Raw genomic sequence first — 23232 nt, 5'->3', positions numbered from 1 at the left:
CGGTTATCTATATCTCAGCATAGGGCTGCACAATTATGGCCAACATGATAATCATGAGAACTTGTTATTTAGTCCGATTATTCATTAATTTTATGGACAATATATTTTCATTGCAACTTTCTATTCAAAGGAACCCTATTTTCATTTTATGGTTGATAACAGATGATTTTCATTTTGCCCATCTGCAGTTGCAACATTCAGTAAAGATTCTATGGGCTGCTGCTACGAAGTGTGCATGAAGTGGCATGACAGATGTTTAAAAGTGGAGGTTGGCTGCGCGTTCAAGAAGCTCATGATCTGATATGAGCAGAGCGCACATTGTAAATGTAAATATTGCAGTCAGTCATGTTCATTCAATTACGGGAAGCCAAAATAGCAATCGTGAAAAATTTTTGATTAGTTGTGGAGCCCTTCGGAAGGATATTTTGGTGTTTTTGTCTACATTAAACTATGCGCTTTATGACATGTTGTCTTGTCTATATCTGGAGTATGTCTTGGCATCGGGGTCACTTATCTTCCAGTGTCATCATAGATTAGTGTTTGTGTATATAATGTGTTCATACACAGCAATGTGTGTCCAATATATGGAAAGTATGTTTTATATAAACAAAATATGATTGGTCATACACACTGTCATGTACACAATCAGGGTTTTGTGTCTCCTGTGCACTTTTATCACTACAGTACACACAATTTTCATATGCATTTTTATTAACTAAATACGACTATGTGTGTGTGTCCATACACGTGTTTGTACCATCAACCACTCTGGCATGGCATCACATTGACAAGGCCTCTGAGGCAAGTGGAAGGTTACGTTGGCACAATGCCCGTCCTCACTTCATCCTGCTGCTCTCTCCTCCTGCTCACCTCCTCTCTTCTCCCCCTCTCCCATCTCTTCTCTTCACCTCTCATCATTCCTTCCTTTTACCTGCTCTCCCTTCCTAAAGCCCTCACCACCACCTGTTAAATCACGTAATGAAGCAGCAAAGGAAGATACTGACTCGTTATGCCTCAATATAATAGTGTTGAGCTTGTTGTCAAATCAACATGGAGGGGCCAATCCCAAGCTGTGTCTTAAACGCCTGAGAGTCAGTGCTCCATTGGGAGCGCCATTTGATGTTTTTCTTCCTTTTTTACCCCCCCTTTTTTCCCTGTTCGGTATCTTATAAAGCATCATGGCTGGAAAACATGAGTATGTTGGTATACTTTACTGATGTCATTTTCTCCTGACCTTAAAGGTATACGTCACATCCCCAAATAACCATTTGTATGTAAATTATGCACGCTGTGTTATGTTCTCCCTGCCTTAGGCTTTCCATGTAGGTGCATGGAAAGGCAGAGAGGTGTGCCATGTCTACCTTAGGCTTTCCATGTAGGCGCATTGAAAGGCAAGGAGGTGTGCTCTCTCTGCCTTCAGGCTTTCCACGCAGGCGAGAGAAAATTCTTGATAAAATAAAGTAAAAGGGATCCGCTTTTAACAACAGCAAAAAAAACATCCATTTGCTCACACAACTAATGCAGTATAATACAAGTCTCATTTACCCAGTCAAATGCTCAGTACTTCCCAAACACTTACTATTTTAACTGAACTGATAATGAAACTTATCGTTGCTCTGTTCAAAGTCAGATTCCATTGAAATAAAAAAACACTATTTTTACCTCGCTGAACACAGGAGCTACTGGTCTACCACTGCCTCTATCGGTTATTTTGTTTGTTATTGTGTGACCTTGTTCCTCTAACACTAAGTTATTAAAAAACTTTTTGTACAATCACTCATTAATGTTTTTCTTCTCTGCTTTCAATGGATTCTTAGCTTAAAAACTGTCTCTCAGTCTTTTATCCATTTGATACACCCTCTGCCTGACCTGCCCCCCCTCTCCCATCTGCGCAGGAAAATTTTACTGGAGGTCAGACGACAGACAGGAACCTTCTGGCTCTTCCTCTGAGCGGCAAAACTGCAGAGCGATAAAGAGACAGAGGGACGAAAAACAGGTCAGCCAGAATGAAAGTGAGAAAGTGATAGAGTGACCATAGGAAAAAGGGAGAGAGAGAGGGAGAGAGAGAGAGAGGAGATGGTGGCTGCCATGCTCTGACACTGACAAGCAGACAACCATCTGTCACAACAACAGACAGTTCATATTGGGTACATAAACACACACACACACACACACACGCACACACACACACACAGACAAACTCACTCATGCACAGTTTAAGCCCTTTATCCTCTCTTGAAGAGACAAAATCTATGTGAGACAAACACTCCGGGCCAAACACTCTCTAAGCTCTGTGCAAAAAGCGACAAGCTGTACCAGTGGAACCAGTCCTTCACAGTAATCCAGCCCTTAAAAATATTCTTTCACATTGTTAATACTATATGAATGCATTTCCTCAGCTGGTTGTAATTAGGTGCATCACGGCAATTTCGTTTAAACTGCATAAATTATTCCATCTTGTCCACGATCACGTTGCTGCTCTTTTTACTTTTTTTTTTAAATTTAGTTGAAGTACTAAATCAGAAAAAAAAAACATTTAATAGTCAGCAATACCAGTCAGTTAATTAACAGCCTGTGTGCCAGACTTGTTTTCAGAAAACTTTCTGAAGAGTTTTTCCCTTGTCACAACTTGTTCCTTAACCTACGCCTAATTACTAAACCTAATCTTAACTTCTTAAGGTTCCTGAAGAAGTTTAGATAGAAGATGAGGTGAATTTAGGCCCTGTCTACATGTACGTATTGTTTTTTTTAAAATGGCTATTTTCCCCCTCCAAAAATACATCAAGAAAAAAAAAAATCGCTCATATGTTGTTTTTGAATACAATACAATATAAAAAGAGTCCTATCAAGAAATGAAGAATCACTAAAATGTTCATCCTTTGAGCAACGTCAGTGACGGTGCATACCCTACAATCCAGTGCAAGTCGGAAATCAATAATTCCAAGTGGGTATTTCCGACCTTTGATCTAAATGCGCCCCAGTGCATTTGCTTGGGATAACATGGATGCCCACCACAAACTTACGTTTGTATGTCCAGTCTCTGAGCTTCACAAACATCGACCTGCATCAATTACCACAGCGCCATTAGTAAACGGCAAGTGTAATAGTTCAAACCATAGCCAATAGCATGACGTTGGAGAAATTTTGTCCATTGGTTTTTGCTGTTACAGCATGTTTCAAACATCACATAAAATAAAAATTGATAAAAAGGTTATTCTGCTCAGTGCACTGTGTGCGAAGCCATGTTGCTGTGATGGCAGGTGTTTTTATGTCAGCGAACTCTGGACTGGTGGATCTTGTTGAGTCCGTAACTTGGGATTCCAACTTGAATGACCGTTTCATTACACTTTTCTGTGTAGGAGGTTGTTTGTGTCCCAGTTCTGAGTACAGTGGAATATGGGGATAATGTGAAGGCACTTTGCTTATCTTTAACAGTACAAATGATACGGACACTCTCCTCACCTGTTTTCCTTGCCATTTTGCAGCAGTGTGTGTCTATCAGTGCTGGATCGGTCTGTACAGACATACGTGTTTCTTCGAGTCATGGCACTGGCAGGGATGTTATTCTGGAGAGAGAGAAAAAAATAAAAAAATCAGAAAATCACATGAATTTGATTGAAATGAATAATGTCCTCAATGTCCTCTTTAAATTAAGTGGAGATGGGAGAATGTGGTTTATAACATAACTAAATGAAAGGAGGGCTTCAAACGGGAAAGGCATTTATTATGATACTGTCTGACAATTTATATTATTCCATTTTAAAAGTCCTACTTATGTAAACCCTGTCAACCTGGTGGTCCAAGCAGATAAAAGAAAGTAAAGACTCCCTGCCTTGTCTGTTTGTCCTCAAACAGTCATGAGTTCTGCCTATATCTGCTGTACAGAACACTAAAGACTTAATCTCAGGTTAATCTGACTGCTGTCCTCGACTCTTTACACTCCCTAAACTCTTGCTTCTACATGTTTATTTTACTGAGCAACCATAATCTCCATATTCCTCCTGCTGGGTGAATCTACAGTTTGTTATTCATCTATGTATGTAAGTATTTTACTGCTCAACTCTTCTCTAATCTCCTGAAGACGTTAATGTTTGCAGTCTCCATAATATCTGTGTCTGTGTAGCATAATCTGAGGAAATGGGATTAGGAAGACTGGGGATTCTGCCATCTGTACCTTTCTACAGCTTGTTTGCAATCATGTGACTATTAAGATGTGCAAAACTCAGATGGAGGGCAAGAAGTGATAAATCCATAAACTGCGTGAATTGGAAATAGAGGAAATTGAGGATTGGATGAATGTGCAGGCAGCAGATATTGTCAGAAAAGTTTAATTTATGATGGATTTGATCCATACAAGACGAAGTAAACTGATTTTGTCTGGTGTGGAAATGATCATTGTTACAAATGACCTCATCCTCTATGTTACTAATGTTACATGGCGAGCCAATAAAAATCTACAAGAGTCTAGAGGACTGTAACTATTTTGTGCTGGCTCCACTAGTGAAAAAGCCTTCTGTCTTGTTTTTGGCCAGGTGAGTAAATGTGCTTTAGTATAACTGTCCTCTCTACAAGGATGCAACGCTGTCAGGCGAATGTTACTAGCAAAGGTTTGCTAACATTAACTACTTTTTTCTAACTACTTGGTCAACCATTCCAACAGGTTCGGTGAAACAACGTTAAAAATCTGAGTCGTGGCTACAAATGCAGAGAAGTTGTTTCAGCACATTGTAATCGCATCTGACTCAAGGCATGATTTACACAATGCTTTAATGTTAATGTTTGACATGAGCTGACTCTGCTCCTCCAATATGAAGACAAAGGTTATTGATCCACATTTGCCACTGTTTTGAGGTTTTTTTTTTTAACTTCTCCTTCCTCCTGCTATTTTCAGGACTTAAAGTGCCCTTTGTTTTTCTCTGATTTGATCGATTAGAACAACCATATCCAAAGAAGCTATAGAAAAGGGAGCACAGGTGAAAGATAACTGAATCTGAATGATTCATCACATCCAGAAAACATCCTTTTGGCCTTACTGTAGTTGCATTAACTTCCTTGCGCCGGTCGGGTATCTCAGCCTTATTTGGGTTGTGAGCGGAGCTAACCATGGGACTGGAAGGGGTTGGGATGCTACGGGAGCCAACAGTACTAGTACTCGGCTTGCGGCTTGACAGCCGCTCCTCCTTAAGCCCTGCGCCTTCGCCTACTCCACTGGGACTCCGCTTCGGATGTGTCGACCCTGGAACGGCTGGACCACCTGAGAGACAGGAAAGAGTTCTCAGAGAAGTAGATTTCAGGTAATTCAGGACCAATGAAACCAACTCCAACCAATCACTAAACAAGCTAAACTCCACGGATCTCGCTATTTTGCCTTACAGAAGTCAGAGTGTCTTCTTTGGCGGTGGTAAGTGGAGGCGCTGCGCTGTGCCTTGTGGCCAGAGGAGGAAGAAGTTGCCCCAGAAGATGACGTGGTGTGTTTGCTGGTTCCGTTGGTGATGGCGCTGGGTCGGACTCGAGCTAGACTTAGACTGCTGCCCGACCGAGACTCACTGCCTTCCGTCTGAGAGACAGACAAACAGATAAAAAAAAAGAAAAACATTTATACTTATAATACGACTGGAGACAGGTATCACTTACAATGTTTACAGCTTCTTTCCATGCACCAACACAGGGCTATAACCAAGATCATATTAGCTCAGTAGCTAAAGAGGCAAGCTCAAAGATTTCAATCCTGGTTGATTTGGCGACTCTTGTGGTTACTGGTGGTAATAAATCTGGTTTAATATTACAGTTCTGGGGCAGCAAAACAAACTGTTGTCTTTTTGCTATGACTGGCAAAAATTGTCCTTTTTCCATCAATTTGTGAGCAACCACGATCTGATTTTATTCTGCACACGTCATGAGTCTGCAGACAGCAGGACATAGTCAAAGGAGTAAGTAGTTCCTCACGAAGTTGCCTGCAGTTCTTCAGCTAACTGCTCACTGTGGCTACTCCTGGCTGTTCCATTATTCCCTACAATATTTCAAAAAAAATAAAAAAAAATAAAAAAAAATAAAATTAAAAAAAAATGCCAGAAATGACCGCTATCTCGTTTTGAAGATGAACAACAGTGGTGACTCCTTCATAATAAAAGTCAACTCGTGTTTCAACAGTGAAATGCTTTTAATGTTGTGAAGCTGTAGCAGTAAGACATGTTTGCTTCGCATGAGCAGCAACTTAACACAGCATTTGTATCAAATGTCGCTCTTGACATCCAGTTCATAATACTGCTAATACATAAATATTGCAATACTTTTATTAGTGGGCCATTTGCTTGGTCACCTTTGTGTTACCTCATTCAGCAATAGATAGTCACTTAGACCTTTATTTAAATAAAAACCTTCAAGATAATTCTTAATTTCCAAAAATGGGCATTATAAAGTGTTAATGACAGAAGAAGTACAATCTCCATCCTAAACCTGACTCCCAATCTGTGGTCATTTTTGATTTTCTGATTTCTCTGTTTTAATTAGTATATGAGCTTAACTGGCAAGAGATGTAACATACACTGCCGAGTAAAGCCATAAACATTTTACCTCATATTCAAATGAAATACAGAGGAAGATCTGCATCCCCAAAGAAACGAAAAAATAAAATAAAAAAACACGCCAATACACTCACCTCATTGTTGCGTCCCAGCAGCAGGTACGTGGCGGTGACCTCATTGTACTTATGACTAGACAGCGAATCTCTGATCTCATCTCTGGTAAAGCCCATCCCAACCATCACATCTGGAACAAGTACAACAAAACTGTGATTCCAGCTACATGTTAATCATGCAGGTTTGACCTTCTGTATTTTCATAAAAGGTTCTATCTCAGTGCTCTACTTGGTGTAGAACTTTAGTGCATGGATGAATATGCAGGACCTGAACGTAACAACTACCAAGAGCCAATCAAACATGTGTGGAGCACCATGTGGGTCATCTTAAGCTTTTATGATACTTAATTATAACATCCCATTGTAGATTCATGTGAAGGAAGCTTTGAGTGACGCAGAATGTCAGATCTCTAGCACAAGCTGTCCCTGAGAAGGTGAACAGTGCACCAGAATTTCTTTAAAGCCAACCAAAAAGGCACTGATGACTTTGTGACCACAACTCCAGACCTCCCACAAAATACCCAAAAAAAAAAAAAAAAAAAAAAAAAAAAAAAAAAAAAGAAAATCCTTCAGAGGCGGCAGTTGATGACTCTGTGGACAGAAGGGCCTAAGGCAGACACTCCCAGTTTAACACCACTGAATATTTCTGTTACTGTTAGACATGATCCGACTCAACCCCAGACAGTCATTAGTTAATCCCTCTTTGATCAGTTATTCAGTAAATAAATTAAGTAAAAAGTTTGTGTTTCTCACCAATGCGGCTTGTGTTGTTAAAGTCCTCCTCAGGCTCTATGTGGGGCTTCAGCTCATCACTATCATAGCCAACATTAATCCACTTATCTCTCATTATTTGCTGATGAGGAAAGAGAAGGAGAGCTCATTATTGAGACAGTAATGGGGCCATTTTGAAAATGCTGTATGTAGTGTATGGTTCCTCCTCACCTCCAGCGAGCAGCGCTTGGAAGGGTTGAGGACCAGGAAGCGGCGCAGGATTGCCTCGCAGTCTGTCGACATGTAGAAGGGGACACGATATTTCCCCCTCAAAACACGCTCCCGCAGCTCCTGAACGCAACACACAATAATACACAATGAATTCCCCCTACAGGGAATCAATAAAAGTTGGGGACTAGGCAAAATTTAAATATTGTTTATTGTCTTTTAGTAAACTCTTATGTTATGTGATACTGTAGGTGATGAAAGGTTCTCTGTGGAGTTTCTGACATCTATTGGAGCTGTTTTTCTGAGTAGGTCCCAGTTTTGGTTATGTAGCGTATGCGTATACACATGTGCACATGCATGCACACAAGTGACACAATACACATTCCTTCTAATGGTTAACACTACTCCACTGACCAACAGGTGGCAGTAATGCACCGAGATATGCTGCAATGCATCAACAAAGGCAGGAAAGAAGACTGAAGGCTGGTAAACATGGGTGTAAACAATGCAGGATGTGACATAAAAAACAGCTTTGCAAATGTTTCATGAGGAAAGAGATGCATTCTACACATTTGTTAGACCTTGAGGATACGCACATCTTAGAAAGCATTGTGAATGCAAATATGACTTTTATTTGTTTACAAGAAACCTCCACAGGATGCCTTTTAACAGATTAAATTAGATTATTGATAAAATCTTAAAGGATTATTTGAAATTTTGACATCATGTTATTCTTATTGTTAAGTTCAATGTGACTAACCACTATGAAATTATTTTACATATCGATTTTGAATGTCTAAACACAAATGCCTGCAAAGTGCATTGATAGGTGGTTATATCTAAAATATATTTATAATAATGTCTCTATATGGTACATCACTTGCTTCAGTATAATACCATGAATAAAGCCCTGTTTGCACGATACTAGTGTTACCTGGGGACCTCTGGTAATTATTGTGGAGGTTGTCTGTGATCTTATTCCTATGCAGTCTGCCATGTCCATAATTTGTCAAGTAAAAATTCAATTGCAAATTACCTGACATATTTCACCAAACACAGAGGTCATATAATAATATTAGTTCCATGCGAATCATCATCTCTATGATTTGGGGTCATATTTAGGTTTTCTGTTTTCTCTGCCTCTGTCCTGGTCAAGAATTACGGAGGCCACACTGGCAATTACAAATGGAAGTTTTGACAGCATTTTGGGTGCAGGAGGCTCATCTCGCAACACAACATGAATTCAATGAGAAACGCAAAATCTCAAAAGATGATGGGATAGATGATGTCATGAATGGCATGGTTGTTTGTTTAACCCACATTCAGAAGAAAGAAGTACATTAACACTGTACATCCCTGACAGTGGTTCTGGGTAGTGTTTCTGTGCCGTGTACAGTGGAGTTACAAATGACTGTGTGCATCATACCCAGGGGATAATGACGGAAATTTGAGTAAAATACAGACTTTGCTTATTCTGTGCGAATGGGCTGCAGAAAACAGAGATGTAGGTCGTCATTTATAAATCACATGAGGTCCCCAGGTAATACTAGTCCTGTGCCTATAGGGCATAAGTGAAGAAAAACAACAAGACACAGATAAAGCTACAGATCTTCCCCACTGCACCCCGTGTTCTCACTGCAGAACGCCAAACCTTCACCTCATATGACATTTATACTGGACTTAAAAAGCTTCCACGTCACCCACCTTTAGGTTCTGTCCGTCAAAGGGTAAGGACCCACTGACCAGTGTGTATAAGATGACGCCCAGGCTCCAGATGTCCACCTCTGGACCGTCGTACTTCTTCCCCTGGAAGAGCTCTGGGGCGGCATATGGCGGAGAGCCGCAGAACGTGTCCAGTTTACTGCCCGCAGTGAACTCGTTGCTGAAGCCAAAGTCAGCTATTTTGATGTTGGAGTCGGCATCTAGTAGCAAGTTCTCCGCCTGCAATAACAACATAGATAGTGAAACACATAAACACACATATTAATGTGTTGTTGCTGAAAAAAAGATTATTTACATATTTACAACTTAAGTCCATAATTTCTTTCAGTGCTGTCATATGGGGAGTGATGCTTTTTCTGCATGTGTAGTGGATGATAAACTTTGCAATAGCAGATATACACTTTATCAGCCACTGAATGGTGAAGTGAAGGACTCTGATCATCTTGTTACAATGCACTGTTCTGCTGGAATATCCTGGGTCCTGGCATTCATGTGGATGCCACCTGACACACACCACCCATCCAAACACTGTTGCAGACACTGTAGCCCCCCATCATGGATATATTTGGTCTGCAACGGTGTTTGGGTGGGTGGTTCATGTTAAGTGGCTTCCACATGAAAGCCAGGAGCCAAGGTTTCCAAGCAGAACATTGCACTAATGAGACGATCAAAGTTATCTACCCCACTTGTCAGTGGTTTTAATATTTTGGCTGATTGGTGTAAATAAATGGTAGGTTTCGTTTGAACATCACCTATTGATGCCATAGAGAATAATTTACGTAAATAATATATATCAGCTTTAAAGACAACTTTCACTGATTTTTGGTTATCTTAAAAGATTCATGGAACATTTTCATTATTTTTTTAATGACAGTGTGTAACCACCTTCAAGTCTCTGTGAACAATGTTCTTCAGATGACAGTAGTGCACTGCCGAGACAATCTGAGGGAAAGAAAAAAAAAGAGAAGGTAACTGCACTTAATGTTTGCACTCAACATGTAAAAAAAGGCAGCTAAAGGGGGAGCTCCATAAACACATTCACATGTCATCCTTGAAAAACAATATGACTCAACATTACAAATGAAAGGCAAATGACTAAATTTCTTGTTGTGAGATCACACCAACTGTTTGTTTGATTTGGTCTGAATCCCAGTGGACAAGATGCAAGCAAAGCAGGGACTAAGAACAACATCAGCTCGTGAGTAGCTCAGACTTCAGCTACTGTGAAGTTTTGTCAGCATAATGAATTTACATGTCGTCATTAGTCCAGACTCCATTTTGTTCATCTCCGTTTGCAAACCACACAGAGCAGCTGGCTGTCAGATGTCTACATACAGTTGTGTAGGGACAAAAAAACAAAAAAACAAACAAAAAAAAAACAACAGGTGAATTAAGGTATGAGGTTTAACTGACCTGTCTGAACTTGGCTCTGGCCTCTTTCTCCTTCATTCTGCCGTGAGCCACGAGGTAGTCGAACACTTCGCCTGGAGGAAAAACAAAGACAACGGCTTAACTTCAGGCAAGCATGGAAGTGGTTCAATAGTTACATGTTCCAGTTTGCACTCCAATTGTATGGGACCAGAAACCAGTGGTGGGGCAAGAATTCAGATCCTTTACTAAAATACTTCAGTAAAATACAAGAACTTCAGATCTGACCTTGAGTATAGAACTTTAGTAAATGTTATAACATTACACCACTGCTAGAAACTGTCACTAATAATTCGGTTCTCCATACTAACAGTTTTGGTGCTCATTCTCAACGCTAAGCACTGCACATTCAGCTGTGACACCGGTGCCCTCTTCCCAGAAAACCAAACTCCTGTAACACTTGAGATATATGTGAATTCAGTATGTGTTCATAAGTGTTTAATCATTATAAAATCTCCAACACTCTGCCAGGTGTTAATGAGTTTTTGCTCAGGTCAGCTTGTACATGTACATTTTCTAACATTACAAGACAGCAAATGTAGCAACACCATAAAGGGTTTACAAGAATACTCACAAAATTACCCTTTGTTAATCAATGGATAAATGGTTGTTTTGATATAGTTTTGCTGTTGTTAAACATGGTCCCCAATCAGTTAATAAATCAATACGTTTGCTTTTCTGTGGAGGCATGTGAGAAAAAGTTTCTTCTCAAATTCAGAGTTATGTGGCATGACTAATTGATACATAAATGGTCATTTCATGTCCTGACTGAAAAATATGGATCATGTGTATGTGGTCATGTGTGGGAAAGTGAAAAACTATCCATGACTTCCCAATAAATTCAAATTACAGTCTATGTCCCTGGATGCTGCTTTTTTAAATGTTTTTTTGTGTGCAGGTCTGCATACATATTTTCTGTGTGTGTGCATGTGTGTGTGTGTGTGTCTGTGTATGCACCCCAGCCAAACATTTGACCCCACAGGTCCTAAATAGTACAACAGGCTGAGGTTGAGTTGAACAGAGCTGCGTGTCGGCTGGCTGCTGCCTCCTTATTAGGTATTGGAAGTAAGACATCACACAACATACAGTGAGAGCAGCGCAGAGCGATTAAAGGATCATGAGGAGAGAAGAAAGAAAAATAGAGAAGCTGCAAAAATAGAAGAGTGCATGGGAAACAGCTGCACAAAGTTACAGAGCAAGATAAATAGAAGTGCACGCGTAAATCCAGTAGAGAAAACAATAAAGCAACAGGATTTGACTTGAGATCTCACTAATGAAAACAGAAACAAAAGGGACTCAATCATTTATACCCTTAATTAATTAGTTGTGCTGTATAGCTCAGTCAACGTGTTCAATCTAATTGGCATCATTCAATACCTGGTGATGATGATGAGAGTGGTGGGGATGTTACTCACCTCCGCTGGCGTACTCCATGACCAGGTAAAGAGTCTTGTCAGTCTCAATCACCTCAAACAACTTCACTGTACCACAAAGGGGAAGAGACGTTAACACAAAGGCCCGCATGGACAAAACACACACACACACACACACACACACACACACACACACACAATCAAATCTCTGGAGTGTGACTCACCTATGTTAGGATGGTTGAGAGTTTTCATGATGCGTACCTCTCGAAACAGCTGGCAAAACAGAGAAAATGAACAGTCAGACTCCATTATTTCTGTCAAGTTATTGATACACAATATTTCACAGATAAGTTGCTCAAAAGACTGGCCTTTTATTGTGAACAGCCTAAGGCACACCCTGTATAGTAACTGAAATGAACATACTTCATTGTAACTGAAATGAATATACGTCATTGAACATTTAAAAATAATAATAAAATAAAATCCTATTAGTGTATGACAGATCTTCAGTAAGGAACAAAAATAAACATTTCATGTCCGAAAAGGAGTAGAAGGATGCAAACTGCTTGTCTAGTCCTACACCTGTTCTATTCTAAACAAACCTTTGCCCCAGCATCCATCCCCACAACTAAACCACTCTGTTCATGCTCCTTACACATACATACATGTACAAATCACCTGGTATTCTAAAACTAAAAAAACTAATGTCCACAAAGCTGGAGAAGGCGAGAGGAAGATAGCAAAGTGTTTTCAGGTAGCTGTTTCCTCAGTTCATAATGTAATTAGGAAATGGCAGTTGACAGGAACTGTGGAGGTCAAGCTGAGGTCTGGAACATCAAGAAAACTTTCTGAGAAACTCCTGTTTGACTGCAAAAGACCTGCAGGAAGATTTAGCAGACTCTGGAGTGGTGGATAGCATCAGAAGTTTACAAAGGAACACCTAAACAAGCCTGATACTTTTTGGAAGCAAGTCCTGTGGACTGATGAGTTAAAATATTACTTTTTGGATGTAATTAGTAAAGGTATGTTTGGGGATAAAAGGGTGCAGAATTTCATAAAAACAACACCTGTCCAGCTGTTAAACATAGGGGTGGATCGATCATGCTTTGGGCTTGTGTTGCAGCCAGTGGCACAGGGAATATTTGACAGGTAGAAGAAAGAATGGATTAAGTTATATTAGAGCAAATACTGGAAGAAAACATCACAGCATCTGTAGAAAAGTTCAAGATGAAAGGAGGATGGCTTAAACAACAGGACAATGATCCTCAACACATCTTGAAATTCACAAATGTCAACCTCAAGAGGCACAAGCGGAAGGTTTTGCCATGGCCCTCACAGTCCCTCGACCTAAACACCATTAAAAATCTGTGGATAGACCTCAAGAGCAGTGCATGCAAGACGGCCAAAGAATCTCACAGAGCTAGAAGCCTGATGCAGGAAGAATGGGTGAAAATCCCCCAAACAAGAACTGACAGACTCTTAGCTGGTTACAGAAGGTTACAGAAGCTGTGACACTTGCCAAAAGGGGGTGCTACTAAGTGCTGACCATGCAGGGTGCATAAACTTTTGCTTTAGGCCCTTTTCCTATTTTGTTTTGTTGAAACTATACAGATTGAAATTAAAAAGTAATCTTGCTTAAAATAATAAAGAAATGTGTCATCATTGACGTTTTGCATTTTGGAAATCAGGTCATCTTTTACTTGCTTAACTATATACAGTAAATACAATTTTGGCCAGAATAGAAAAAGTCTTAGGTCTTAAACTCTAAAAAAAAAAATTCTAAAAAAGGTCTACAAAAAATGGAGCACAAACAAACTTTGACAATTTTGTTAGGCACAGAACAAAATGCCGTGATCAAAACAGTTGTATATTCATTACAAGGTATTTGAGATCCTGTGCTGTTACAGGTATTGGTAGAATAAACCGATTATGTATTCAGCATAGGAACAGTGAATCATATACGATCAACAGAATGTAAAGTTAAAGACAATATATGGAGACAAAATGAACAATACTACAGTAAAATGTACTTGTGTGAACTAAAAAAAAAAAAAAAAAAAAAATATCAATAAAGCTCTTTTCTTTGTGCATAACTTGAGGTTTTGGAAAAGACAGACAGCTTCCTCACATCTTCATCTTAACTATTTCAGATTTATTCATTCATTGAATGAATTCTTTTCCTGTGAATTCAGATGATCTACAGCTGGTGTATAGACACAATTCCCCCTCACTCCCCCCACTCATCTTTCCGACCACCTCCAGACCTGGGCCACCCAAGGGAGTGTCTCCCTAGCGCTATGCTGACAGCAGGGCCTCTTCCCTTGGGTGTACACTACCTCCATCCCCCCCTTCATCCATCACTGAGCTCCAGACTGCTGCCTCATCCTGCCACTCTGATGCTCACTCTCTCTCTCTGTCTAATTAAAGTAATGTATTTGTCAGTGAACTCCATTTTAAAAGATTACAAAGGGAGAGCGACAGGCTAGATGCATCACAGTGGAACATGCTGGTGGACTGTTAGGAGACATTTTTAACACCAGAAGTAATAACTAAAATTGAACCAGAATTTCAGCACAGAAATGGTGAAGATCACAGAAGGTGAAATCTGACAGTTTGAAGAAAACCCTCCAAATTGGACTTTTTATCATCAACATTTTATCTTATGTCTTATTAAATTTCAAACTCCAAATATATATACATATAGGGTCTGCACACAGCCTCTGTGAAGTGTTAAACAAATGCAATCGATTTGTTCATCCATCATTAGTTGTTAGGGTTCTGTTATTAGTGACAAAGTGCAACATTCTGACCCTGGAGGGGAAATGTGACTTTCCCTGGAAGAGTGTGTACATGGAATAACTGCATGTCAAAAACAGTGTGTCAGGACTATTTCTGTGTGTGCAGGAAACTGAAACAGAAATAGAAAATGAGGCAAATTAACAATGCACAGGAGCTGAGGGGTGTAGAGGGAGGGAAAGACAGAAAAACAATAAGAAAGTGAGTAAGAAAGAAGGAGGGGTAATAAAATGGTACACAGAAACAAGTGAAACTGATGTGTTGGCATTTAGTTTTGTATTAGTAGTGCCGGTGTCATTTATTGCTCTGTAAACCCCTCAGCAAGCCTGCCTTGTTTAACATTCTTAAAGAATAAATTACAAAAACGAAAAATCTGAACTCACAGAATAAAGGAAAGAGACAGAGGAGAAAAAATACAAAAGCAGGAATGCACTGATGCCTTCATTTTTGTAGCTAACACTAAGCTGTCATGGGAGACACTCTCCCCCCTTATCTCTCTCTGTCTCTGTTACTATAATATGACCTGATATAATCCCCATCTTTCATGTTCTCATGGTTACATTTCCTTATTTGTATACTACAGTAGAATCTTACTACCAACTCATGATGCTTAAGACGAAAAACTTGATTGATCTATGCACTTAAGTCAGTGGTAATTCAGCAAACTGACAATAATATAATAATAGTCTAAACATTACTGTCTCTACATTACTGTTTATCTGTATGGATGTGTAAAACAGAGTTTAAGAATTAATGACAATCTCCTCAATTTGCACATGCCTATTGTTGCTTTGTGTAATGAGCATACGTTTAAAACAATAATGGCGGACTGCCATTTAACATGTTGTTAGCACTGTTTGATCTAATGACTGCTTTACAGTTGAACTTAGTATTGCTGCACCACTTCATAGACAAAGGGAGGCGTCTGCTGCGGCTAGTGTTTTGCTCCACCTCAGTGTCTGCGGTTTTAAGTCCTCCACAAACTTCAGTTCTGGGTCAGGCCCGCTTGAACCAAGCAATGGTGAGACACTTTCCAGAGAGGGATTGTTGTCCATGAGGAGTGGAAAACTTTTCAATGTCCAGAGAATCACTCTAATGTTTGAGTGAGCTCCTTCAGCTTTCAACTGAATAAGAATCAACAGTGGCAAGATCTCCAGTTGTCAAGTGTGGATGGAGATATTTTGTAAAAAAGTGTGTTTTCAAAAATACCTGTATACACGTAGACTTTGCTTATGTGACAAGCTGCAGTAAGTTGACCTAACATTTAAGACAGAGGGAGCCACTATATAGACTGAGTGTCTGATTATTATGGTTAGTGCAGCTAATTGCATGTGTGCATTTTTAAATAAAATCACTCAGATGACTACTGAATGTTTTTTGTAAAATATTCAGAAAGTATGACATTAAAAAGCAGAAAACATAAGGAAAAAACAAGAGTGGAAGATGCAGACCACAGTACTACACATTTAATTAACATGACAGATGTTTTTACCCGTTCACCCTACTCATCCAGTGAGAGCTGACATACGCCCTGTTTCATATTCACGCCTGCTGACTGTAACCAGTCAGCAATGACAGCAGCACTTTACATGAGCAAATATGCTCCCCTTCCTGTGTCACTTGTTTATGAATCTTCTTTTCAAACAAAATCTTAGTTTCTGTCTTTCTGCATGCTCCAGAATTTGCTTTCTCACAGTGAAGTAACAACACTTTCACAATGACATAACTTTACGGTCGCCCAGGGCGATGTGTGTATGGCTGTATGTGTGTCTGTTTTCACAGATATCATCCGAGACAGATTCCTGGTATTCATCAAACAGAGGATAAAGACCAGTTCAGGTCACCCACGCAAACACACATTCTCCCTCTTGAGCATACACTCACTGACTGACTTGGCCGTGCTGTGCAGCCAAATATACGATTTGTGCCAAGACACTGAATACTTCAAAAGACATTTAAATAACAATTACCACACATGAACTGGTGTATAACAAACTAATTGTCAATTTTTATCACCTATTAATTGTTCAAGTTCTCTACTTTATCATCATAAACTGAAAATGTTTGTGTTTTGGACTGTTGTTCAGCTGTTGTGTTGCAGAGGAAAAAAATTTCAGCTGGTTGTGATCTGCAACACGATATCTCAACACTAGATAACACTAAATCCTAAACACTACTCCTTTAACTCCTCATATAAAAAGGCAGCTGCAGTGATTTGGCATCCCGTCAGTTATTTTTAAAACCCTGATGTGAATTTATACGATGTCGTGTTGAAGAAGCATTCACATATAGAACCACAGGGAATATTCTCCGTCTGATGATGTGTAATAAACATTAGTTTTTATTCTTCTTTGACAGTTTCTCTTCTCTAAAAATGGGAAGCTGCATCGTCACCGGTCCACTGGGAGTGTGTGTAATTGAATTAAGTGCATGGTGCATCAGCTGTTCATCTGAGCTTTAAGAAGAATTATCGGCTAAGCCTTTCCTTCCTCACCTCTCTCTCCTATACACCCATTTACCTCTCACTCTCTTCCCCTCTCTCCTATACCCATTCATCTCTTTCTCGTCCACATTTTCACTCCCTTTTCTGCTTATTCTGCTATTATCTGTGACCACTGCTTGCTGAGATGTTACATATTTAGCGATGAAAATAAAAACTGGTAATTGTTTCCAAAATAGGCTGAAAAAGAGACTTAAGATGCAGAAACCTCTGCAGCTGGCCAGGAAACTGTTGAGTCACTGGTATTGACTGAACTGTCCAATCAATCCTCAGCTCATACTGCTGTGATGTTGCACTGTGGGGCAGTTGTTGTACTTTCAGGGTGCATTTTGTAGATTAAAAACATTTCTTGGCAAAAGACAACTTGCCTGATTTTTCCCATCACATCTGAATGCAGCATTTATCCACTGATCCAACAGAATAACTTCACTCTCTTGCCTTATTATGTTCACCCTCTCTTCCTGGTTATCTCCCATGGCGATTGGCCTCGCGTCACAGTTGCTATGCCAACCCAGGTATTAATCCCTGGGCATGAATCTCCTGCTCACCCAAGGGGGGGTGTGGGAGACATGGAGCGCCAAGCACATGGGAGGTGACCTACTCGCACACAGCTGCTGCCATGTGGAGTCCTCATATCAAAAAAAATTATGTTGATTTTTGTGTGATGAGCCTTGGTTGAATTGTCTGTTTCAAACTCTTCTGGACAAAATACAGATAATTACCAGCCACTTTCTCATTTCCGGAAAAGATTTAAATGTCAGACAGGAGGGTATTCTTTTCCAGCATCCTTCACTTTTCCTTTCTTCATCTCTTGTACCCTCTTTTCCCTCCTTTCAGACAGAATTAATCAAGTTCTGAGCATTTACATCCTCTCTGTCCCTGCCAGGAATTATCAATCAAGTGCTAAGTCAGAGCTCTCACTGCTTTTCTACAAGGATTTACACAAAGCAACTTAATGACCGACTGTCGAGTCTTTTTCCTTTTTTCTGTTTCTCACTTTGAGAGTGGTGCTGCGTGGGTTTGATTCATGTGTCTGGTCTGCCAGTCTGTCGGCCTTTGACCTGTTTATCCAGGCTGTGTCCGTCGTTTTCTTCTCTTTCACACACAAGCACACCCGCACAAAAACACAAAGAGAGAGACAGAGAGACAGAGAGAGAGTGCACGAAGAAACTGGTGATGCTGAAATGAAGAAATGAGGAATTGATAATGCTCGTCGTGCTGACACATTTAAATAGCCAGACTCGTCACAGCTTTACTGCACGACAGCACTGCAGTGCTCTACACAATGCGAGAAACACTTCCTCTTATCAGACGCAGCCAATCATGAGACCAGAGGGAGTCAGAAATAAGAGGGAAGAGAGTGGAAGACAAAGAACGACAGAATGAGAGGGACGAATGAACACACAGGCCTCTCTCTACTCCCACATCAGAGTACTTCTGGTGAATAACCCTCTGTGTGTGTTTGTCTGTAAAGTCTGAATGAGACAGAGTCCATCACTGCCTGCAGTCGAGAGGAAACATTTTTTACCACTTCAGTCACTATTTGGCGACTACTTGGTGACTAGATGGTTAGGTGGTGAAATCTGCTCATCACCAGAATGGAGCTGTCATCCCAAATCACCCCAACAACAAATTGTTCTGCCTGTTGCCGTCCGGCAGAAGGTACCCACAGCACCTGATCCCACACCACCAGGGTCAAGGACAGCTCCATCCCACAGGCCTCCTGAGCTCATCACTATTGTCACTTTACCTTTACATACTTTTAATCACTGTTTTACAGGTAAGGGATAATGCCTGACTAGGTGTCCATTATCAGGAGTTTATGGCTGACAGAAAGGCCTGAACCTTCGGATGGTTAGACACCTCGAAGGGCATCATCCCAACTATACCATGGTCACTTGCCAAAAATAAAAAGGTATTCATTTACATTTTCATGCATTTTACAATCAAAATCTAAAGTTTTTCACAAGCCAAGAGTCGGTTTCCTTGGTAACACCCGAGGGTTTACCCAATACCTGGAACAGTCATTACCATCCCATAAAGTTCTTATGCAATGTTCACTACTCCAGTATATAGGCTGAACCTTAGATAAGACTTGGCAGTGACATATTTTTAGTCTGCTCAGCTCATAGAACCCTTTGGCTCAGTTATGAGCCAGTAAGCAAACTTCATACTAGCAAGATTCAAAGTCAATAACATTGCATACAGTTGACAACAGTAAATTTGGACCAAACTTAAGGGATTATGGTGTTCCTCCTCATGTGCCATGTAGGGCTGCCACTAAAGATTATTTTCATTGTCGACTAATCTGTCGATTATTTCTTCGATTAGTCGACTAATCATTTCATTGAAAAATGTGTTAAAATGTTGATAAATGTCGATCTGTCTCGCCCAAACCCCAAAATTACGTCATCTAATGTCTTGTTTCATACTCACGCCAAAGGGTTTTAGTTCACTGTCATGGGAGAGTGTGTAAAGCTGCCAATATCTGAACGTAAGAAGCTGCAGTAAGAGTATTTTGGGGTACTTTTATAGCTCTTTTCTATGAAAAATGACTCAAACCGATTAGTCCACTACTAAAATAGTCACTGATTATTTTAATAGTCCATTAGTCATCGATTAGTCGACTAATCGTGGCAGCCCTAGTGCCATGTGAACAAAAGGTGTAGCTGCCAAGTGTTGTTCTGTTAGGATTAAAACAGGCAATGTCAGTCTGGTATCCTAAAGCCATAATACTTGTAGATTAAGGGGTTACAGAGTAGTAGCAGAGGCGTTGTGCATAAGCTAAGGTACACATCCACAAAAATACAACTAAACCTCAGTGAATCATGGAGACTACAATAAGACTGGTCAGTCTGAACTTGAAGTGTTACATATATGTTCTCTTACATACTTCTGACGCCAACAGAGATTGTTAAAATTGAAAACAACACCAAGGAAGTTTAAAAAGGGGATTTTTAATAATCCCGGAAAGCCATTTGAAGGGATGTTAACATAATAATCTTTGCTTCTCTTCTGTCTCCTTTTTATTAATGAGACAGGGCAAACTTCCCACAAGTCACTCTGTATTAAAAATGAACAAAGGGATGTAAACTTTGGGTATATAAACTAAAGCATGAAAAGGACTGATCACGTATGACCCACACAGCTGGTGTTGCAGTGGTGCTATCAACAGATGAAATCCAACACTCAACTATAAATCAATTCCTGTGCCACGATACACTGTACCCAATATGATGTGAACAAGGTAAACAAGTGAAAACTACAAATTTTACCATGAGGCCTAAGCTTTTGCCATGTCCCATTTTCAAGCTTCATCCTCAACAAAGAATTAATCATTATAAGCCCAATTAGCACAAATAAGTCCAACATGTGACACCTAAATCATTTCAAGTTTAAGATGTACTATGAAATGGTTTTCTTTATTTATACTTCATCACAAAATCTAGCCAGCCAAACACTTCTGAATTATGGAATGACAGGGTAACTATTCCAGAGACATTTCAAACATGTATTTAACCAAGGAACTTCCTACAGTCTAAGAGCCTCTTCAGCACATGCTGATGCCTCTCTAGGCAGCATCCTGCCGAATGTTTTGGGACACTCTAATGAGCATCATCACTCAAGGATCTGCCTCTGCTCTTTTTCTTTACGCTGGGGAACATTTGAATAGACTTTTGACCCTGTTTCTCCCTTTGTTGCCTGTTGCTGGGAGAGCTGCCCTTCTACATTATCCCAATAAAACTCCCACTGTAAGAACACCTCCCCAAACCTCCATTCCCTTAATGTACAGCAGTAATTGGAGCTCCCAGGCATGTCAATGAAAATCATTAATCTTTAATGAAGAGTAGCTGAAGTTTAATTCAGGGTTTGTATAGCTGGCTGTTTGACCCAAATCATAGGAAGCCTGACTCAGCTTGATTAAATAAGAAGAATTAAATATAGTTTAATAGATGATAGTTAACCAAGGAGCAGTAAGGGGAGGGAGAGAGGGGAAAAGAGAGAGTGAAAGACCAGGGCAGGGTATCATACTTCTCTTCTTCTACTGTTCTAGTCACGTTGCCTTAAAGATGAGCTTGTGGGAAAACCTTCTCCTCTCGCACTGTCCGCCCTCTTGTCCCTTAATTGTCTAACTATTCCCTTTACACACTGGCACAATAACAACAATGCATACAGCAGTAACAAGATGATTATGCACAGACACCCACACGGAGACAATATGCTGCATACAATAGCAATGCAGATAATGGCATTACACGTGCATACAAAGGCAGAGCAGAGACCGTGTCGGGCTGCGAGTTTATCCCATACACGTAGGCCTACACACACACACACACACACACACACAGTCTGGTCCCTTCGGTTCTGCTCTGTATCTTGTCTTTCTCAGGATCCATGCCCCTGCCGCTCCTGTGCCAAGGCCGCAACAACACCCCCCACTCCAACACGACTCGGCCGCCTCTTTTGTTTGCCTGTCTGGAATTCAGCTCCTGGCTGAGGGGGCCTGGGCGAGGGGACAAAACACACTTCACAGCACTAGATGGTGGCCCAAACACTGTCCTCCATGCACACACATACACTTTACTTTTGTGCGCATACACAACATTGGATGGCTGCCCACAAAATTCTCCTGTTGTCAAAGTAACACCAGGCTTTTGATGGGGCCCTGCATAGTGTGGCAGATTATCCAACAACACACACAGCAGGGAAGAGTGCATTAAAAACACTGTCCATACTGTATGTTGCTATTACAGCCATGAAGTTTTATGAAACAGGACAACAGCATATTTTTAGTTGGGTATTCACAAAAACATACAAGAGATTTAATTGGGATTCAGTGGACAAATCAGTTTTTAATTTCTGTACTTTCTAATGTCTGGAACTCATTTGCTGCGTTCAGGCGCGAGAAGGACAGTCTGACATGATAATAAACACCTCTGCAGATGGGTTTATGTACTTGTTTCTAAAACAACACCCAAAGGCAACTCATAAACAAGAATAAACTATTTACAGGGTGCAGCTTTGCAATTTGGGGAACTGCTCAGCATTAAATGCTCTTTAGTTGGGTTGTGAAGCAATAAAAGACAATATTTGGTTTTTTTTTTACTTTAACTACACCAGATAAATGCTAATATGAGTATAAGTTAGAATTTAAGCAAAATTTAGGCTTGATTTTGATGAAACCTGTGATGTCATGATTTGCATTAAGTGTTTGGTTGATCTGCTGTTGTACATCAAAAACAGATCTGATTAAAGCTAAGGTAGAAATCTGCAAAAAAAAAACCCAAAACAAACAAACAAACAAAAAAAAAAGAAGCAGAATTTTAAAATTCGCCCTCCTCCTGCAGCTCCCCTCTTTGTCCTAAGCCCTTCCTGCCAGATGACCATGGGAATATGCACCTGCTTCTTACAGTAATCCAGTGTTTCTCATACATTGATTTATTTAATCTTATTTCATTGTACAGTTGCACACAGCGCACTCACTCAGCCCCTTGTTACCCCGCTCTCGCTTTCTCTTTATCAGACCACAAATAAGACAAGAGTTAGCAAGCTAACGTTAGCCACCTGCTCAGTCCCTTTAACTCCCTCCCCACCGCTGTGGAATGCCTCCCTGAGAGGAAGGCAGGCAGAAGCATAGGAGATCAACCTTCTGTCTGCGGCTGTATTGGCTGAAATTTAGCAAGCAAAAACCCCCAGCGCTGGGTGTCACAGAGGGCTGGGGCAGCAGCAGCAGCAGCAGCAGTCTAACCTCTTAGTTGAGTTTTTTCTCTTTTTTTCCCACAGCATTTCATTCATTGATTGCTATCGGGGTGTAAAGGGAATTTCAACAACACGCA

At 40.3% G+C, this 23232-nt stretch overlaps 1 protein-coding gene across 4 annotated transcripts in view; it reads right to left on the bottom strand.

Moving 5' to 3' along the window:
- The window catches only part of mark4b (MAP/microtubule affinity-regulating kinase 4b), a 72676-nt gene that overhangs the window by 19318 nt on the left and 30126 nt on the right, over positions 1-23232 (bottom strand). For all 4 annotated transcript variants that reach the window (XM_049577661.1, XM_049577656.1, XM_049577659.1 and 1 more), the window contains exons 4-14: positions 12324-12372; positions 12142-12207; positions 10712-10782; positions 10184-10240; positions 9281-9517; positions 7580-7699; positions 7391-7490; positions 6659-6768; positions 5374-5557; positions 5034-5254; positions 3463-3566 (exon numbers count right to left, since the gene is read on the bottom strand). In XM_049577661.1, coding sequence (XP_049433618.1) covers positions 3463-3566; positions 5034-5254; positions 5374-5557; positions 6659-6768; positions 7391-7490; positions 7580-7699; positions 9281-9517; positions 10184-10240; positions 10712-10782; positions 12142-12207; positions 12324-12372 — 1319 coding nt within the window. The remainder of the gene's footprint in view (positions 1-3462; positions 3567-5033; positions 5255-5373; positions 5558-6658; positions 6769-7390; positions 7491-7579; positions 7700-9280; positions 9518-10183; positions 10241-10711; positions 10783-12141; positions 12208-12323; positions 12373-23232) is intronic.

The sequence above is a fragment of the Epinephelus fuscoguttatus genome, linkage group LG5 (assembly GCF_011397635.1).
Source record: "Epinephelus fuscoguttatus linkage group LG5, E.fuscoguttatus.final_Chr_v1".
NCBI classification, from domain to species: domain Eukaryota; kingdom Metazoa; phylum Chordata; class Actinopteri; order Perciformes; family Serranidae; genus Epinephelus; species Epinephelus fuscoguttatus.
Note: the sequence above shows the minus strand (reverse complement) of the source record. Positions and strands in the feature narration are given on the sequence as shown.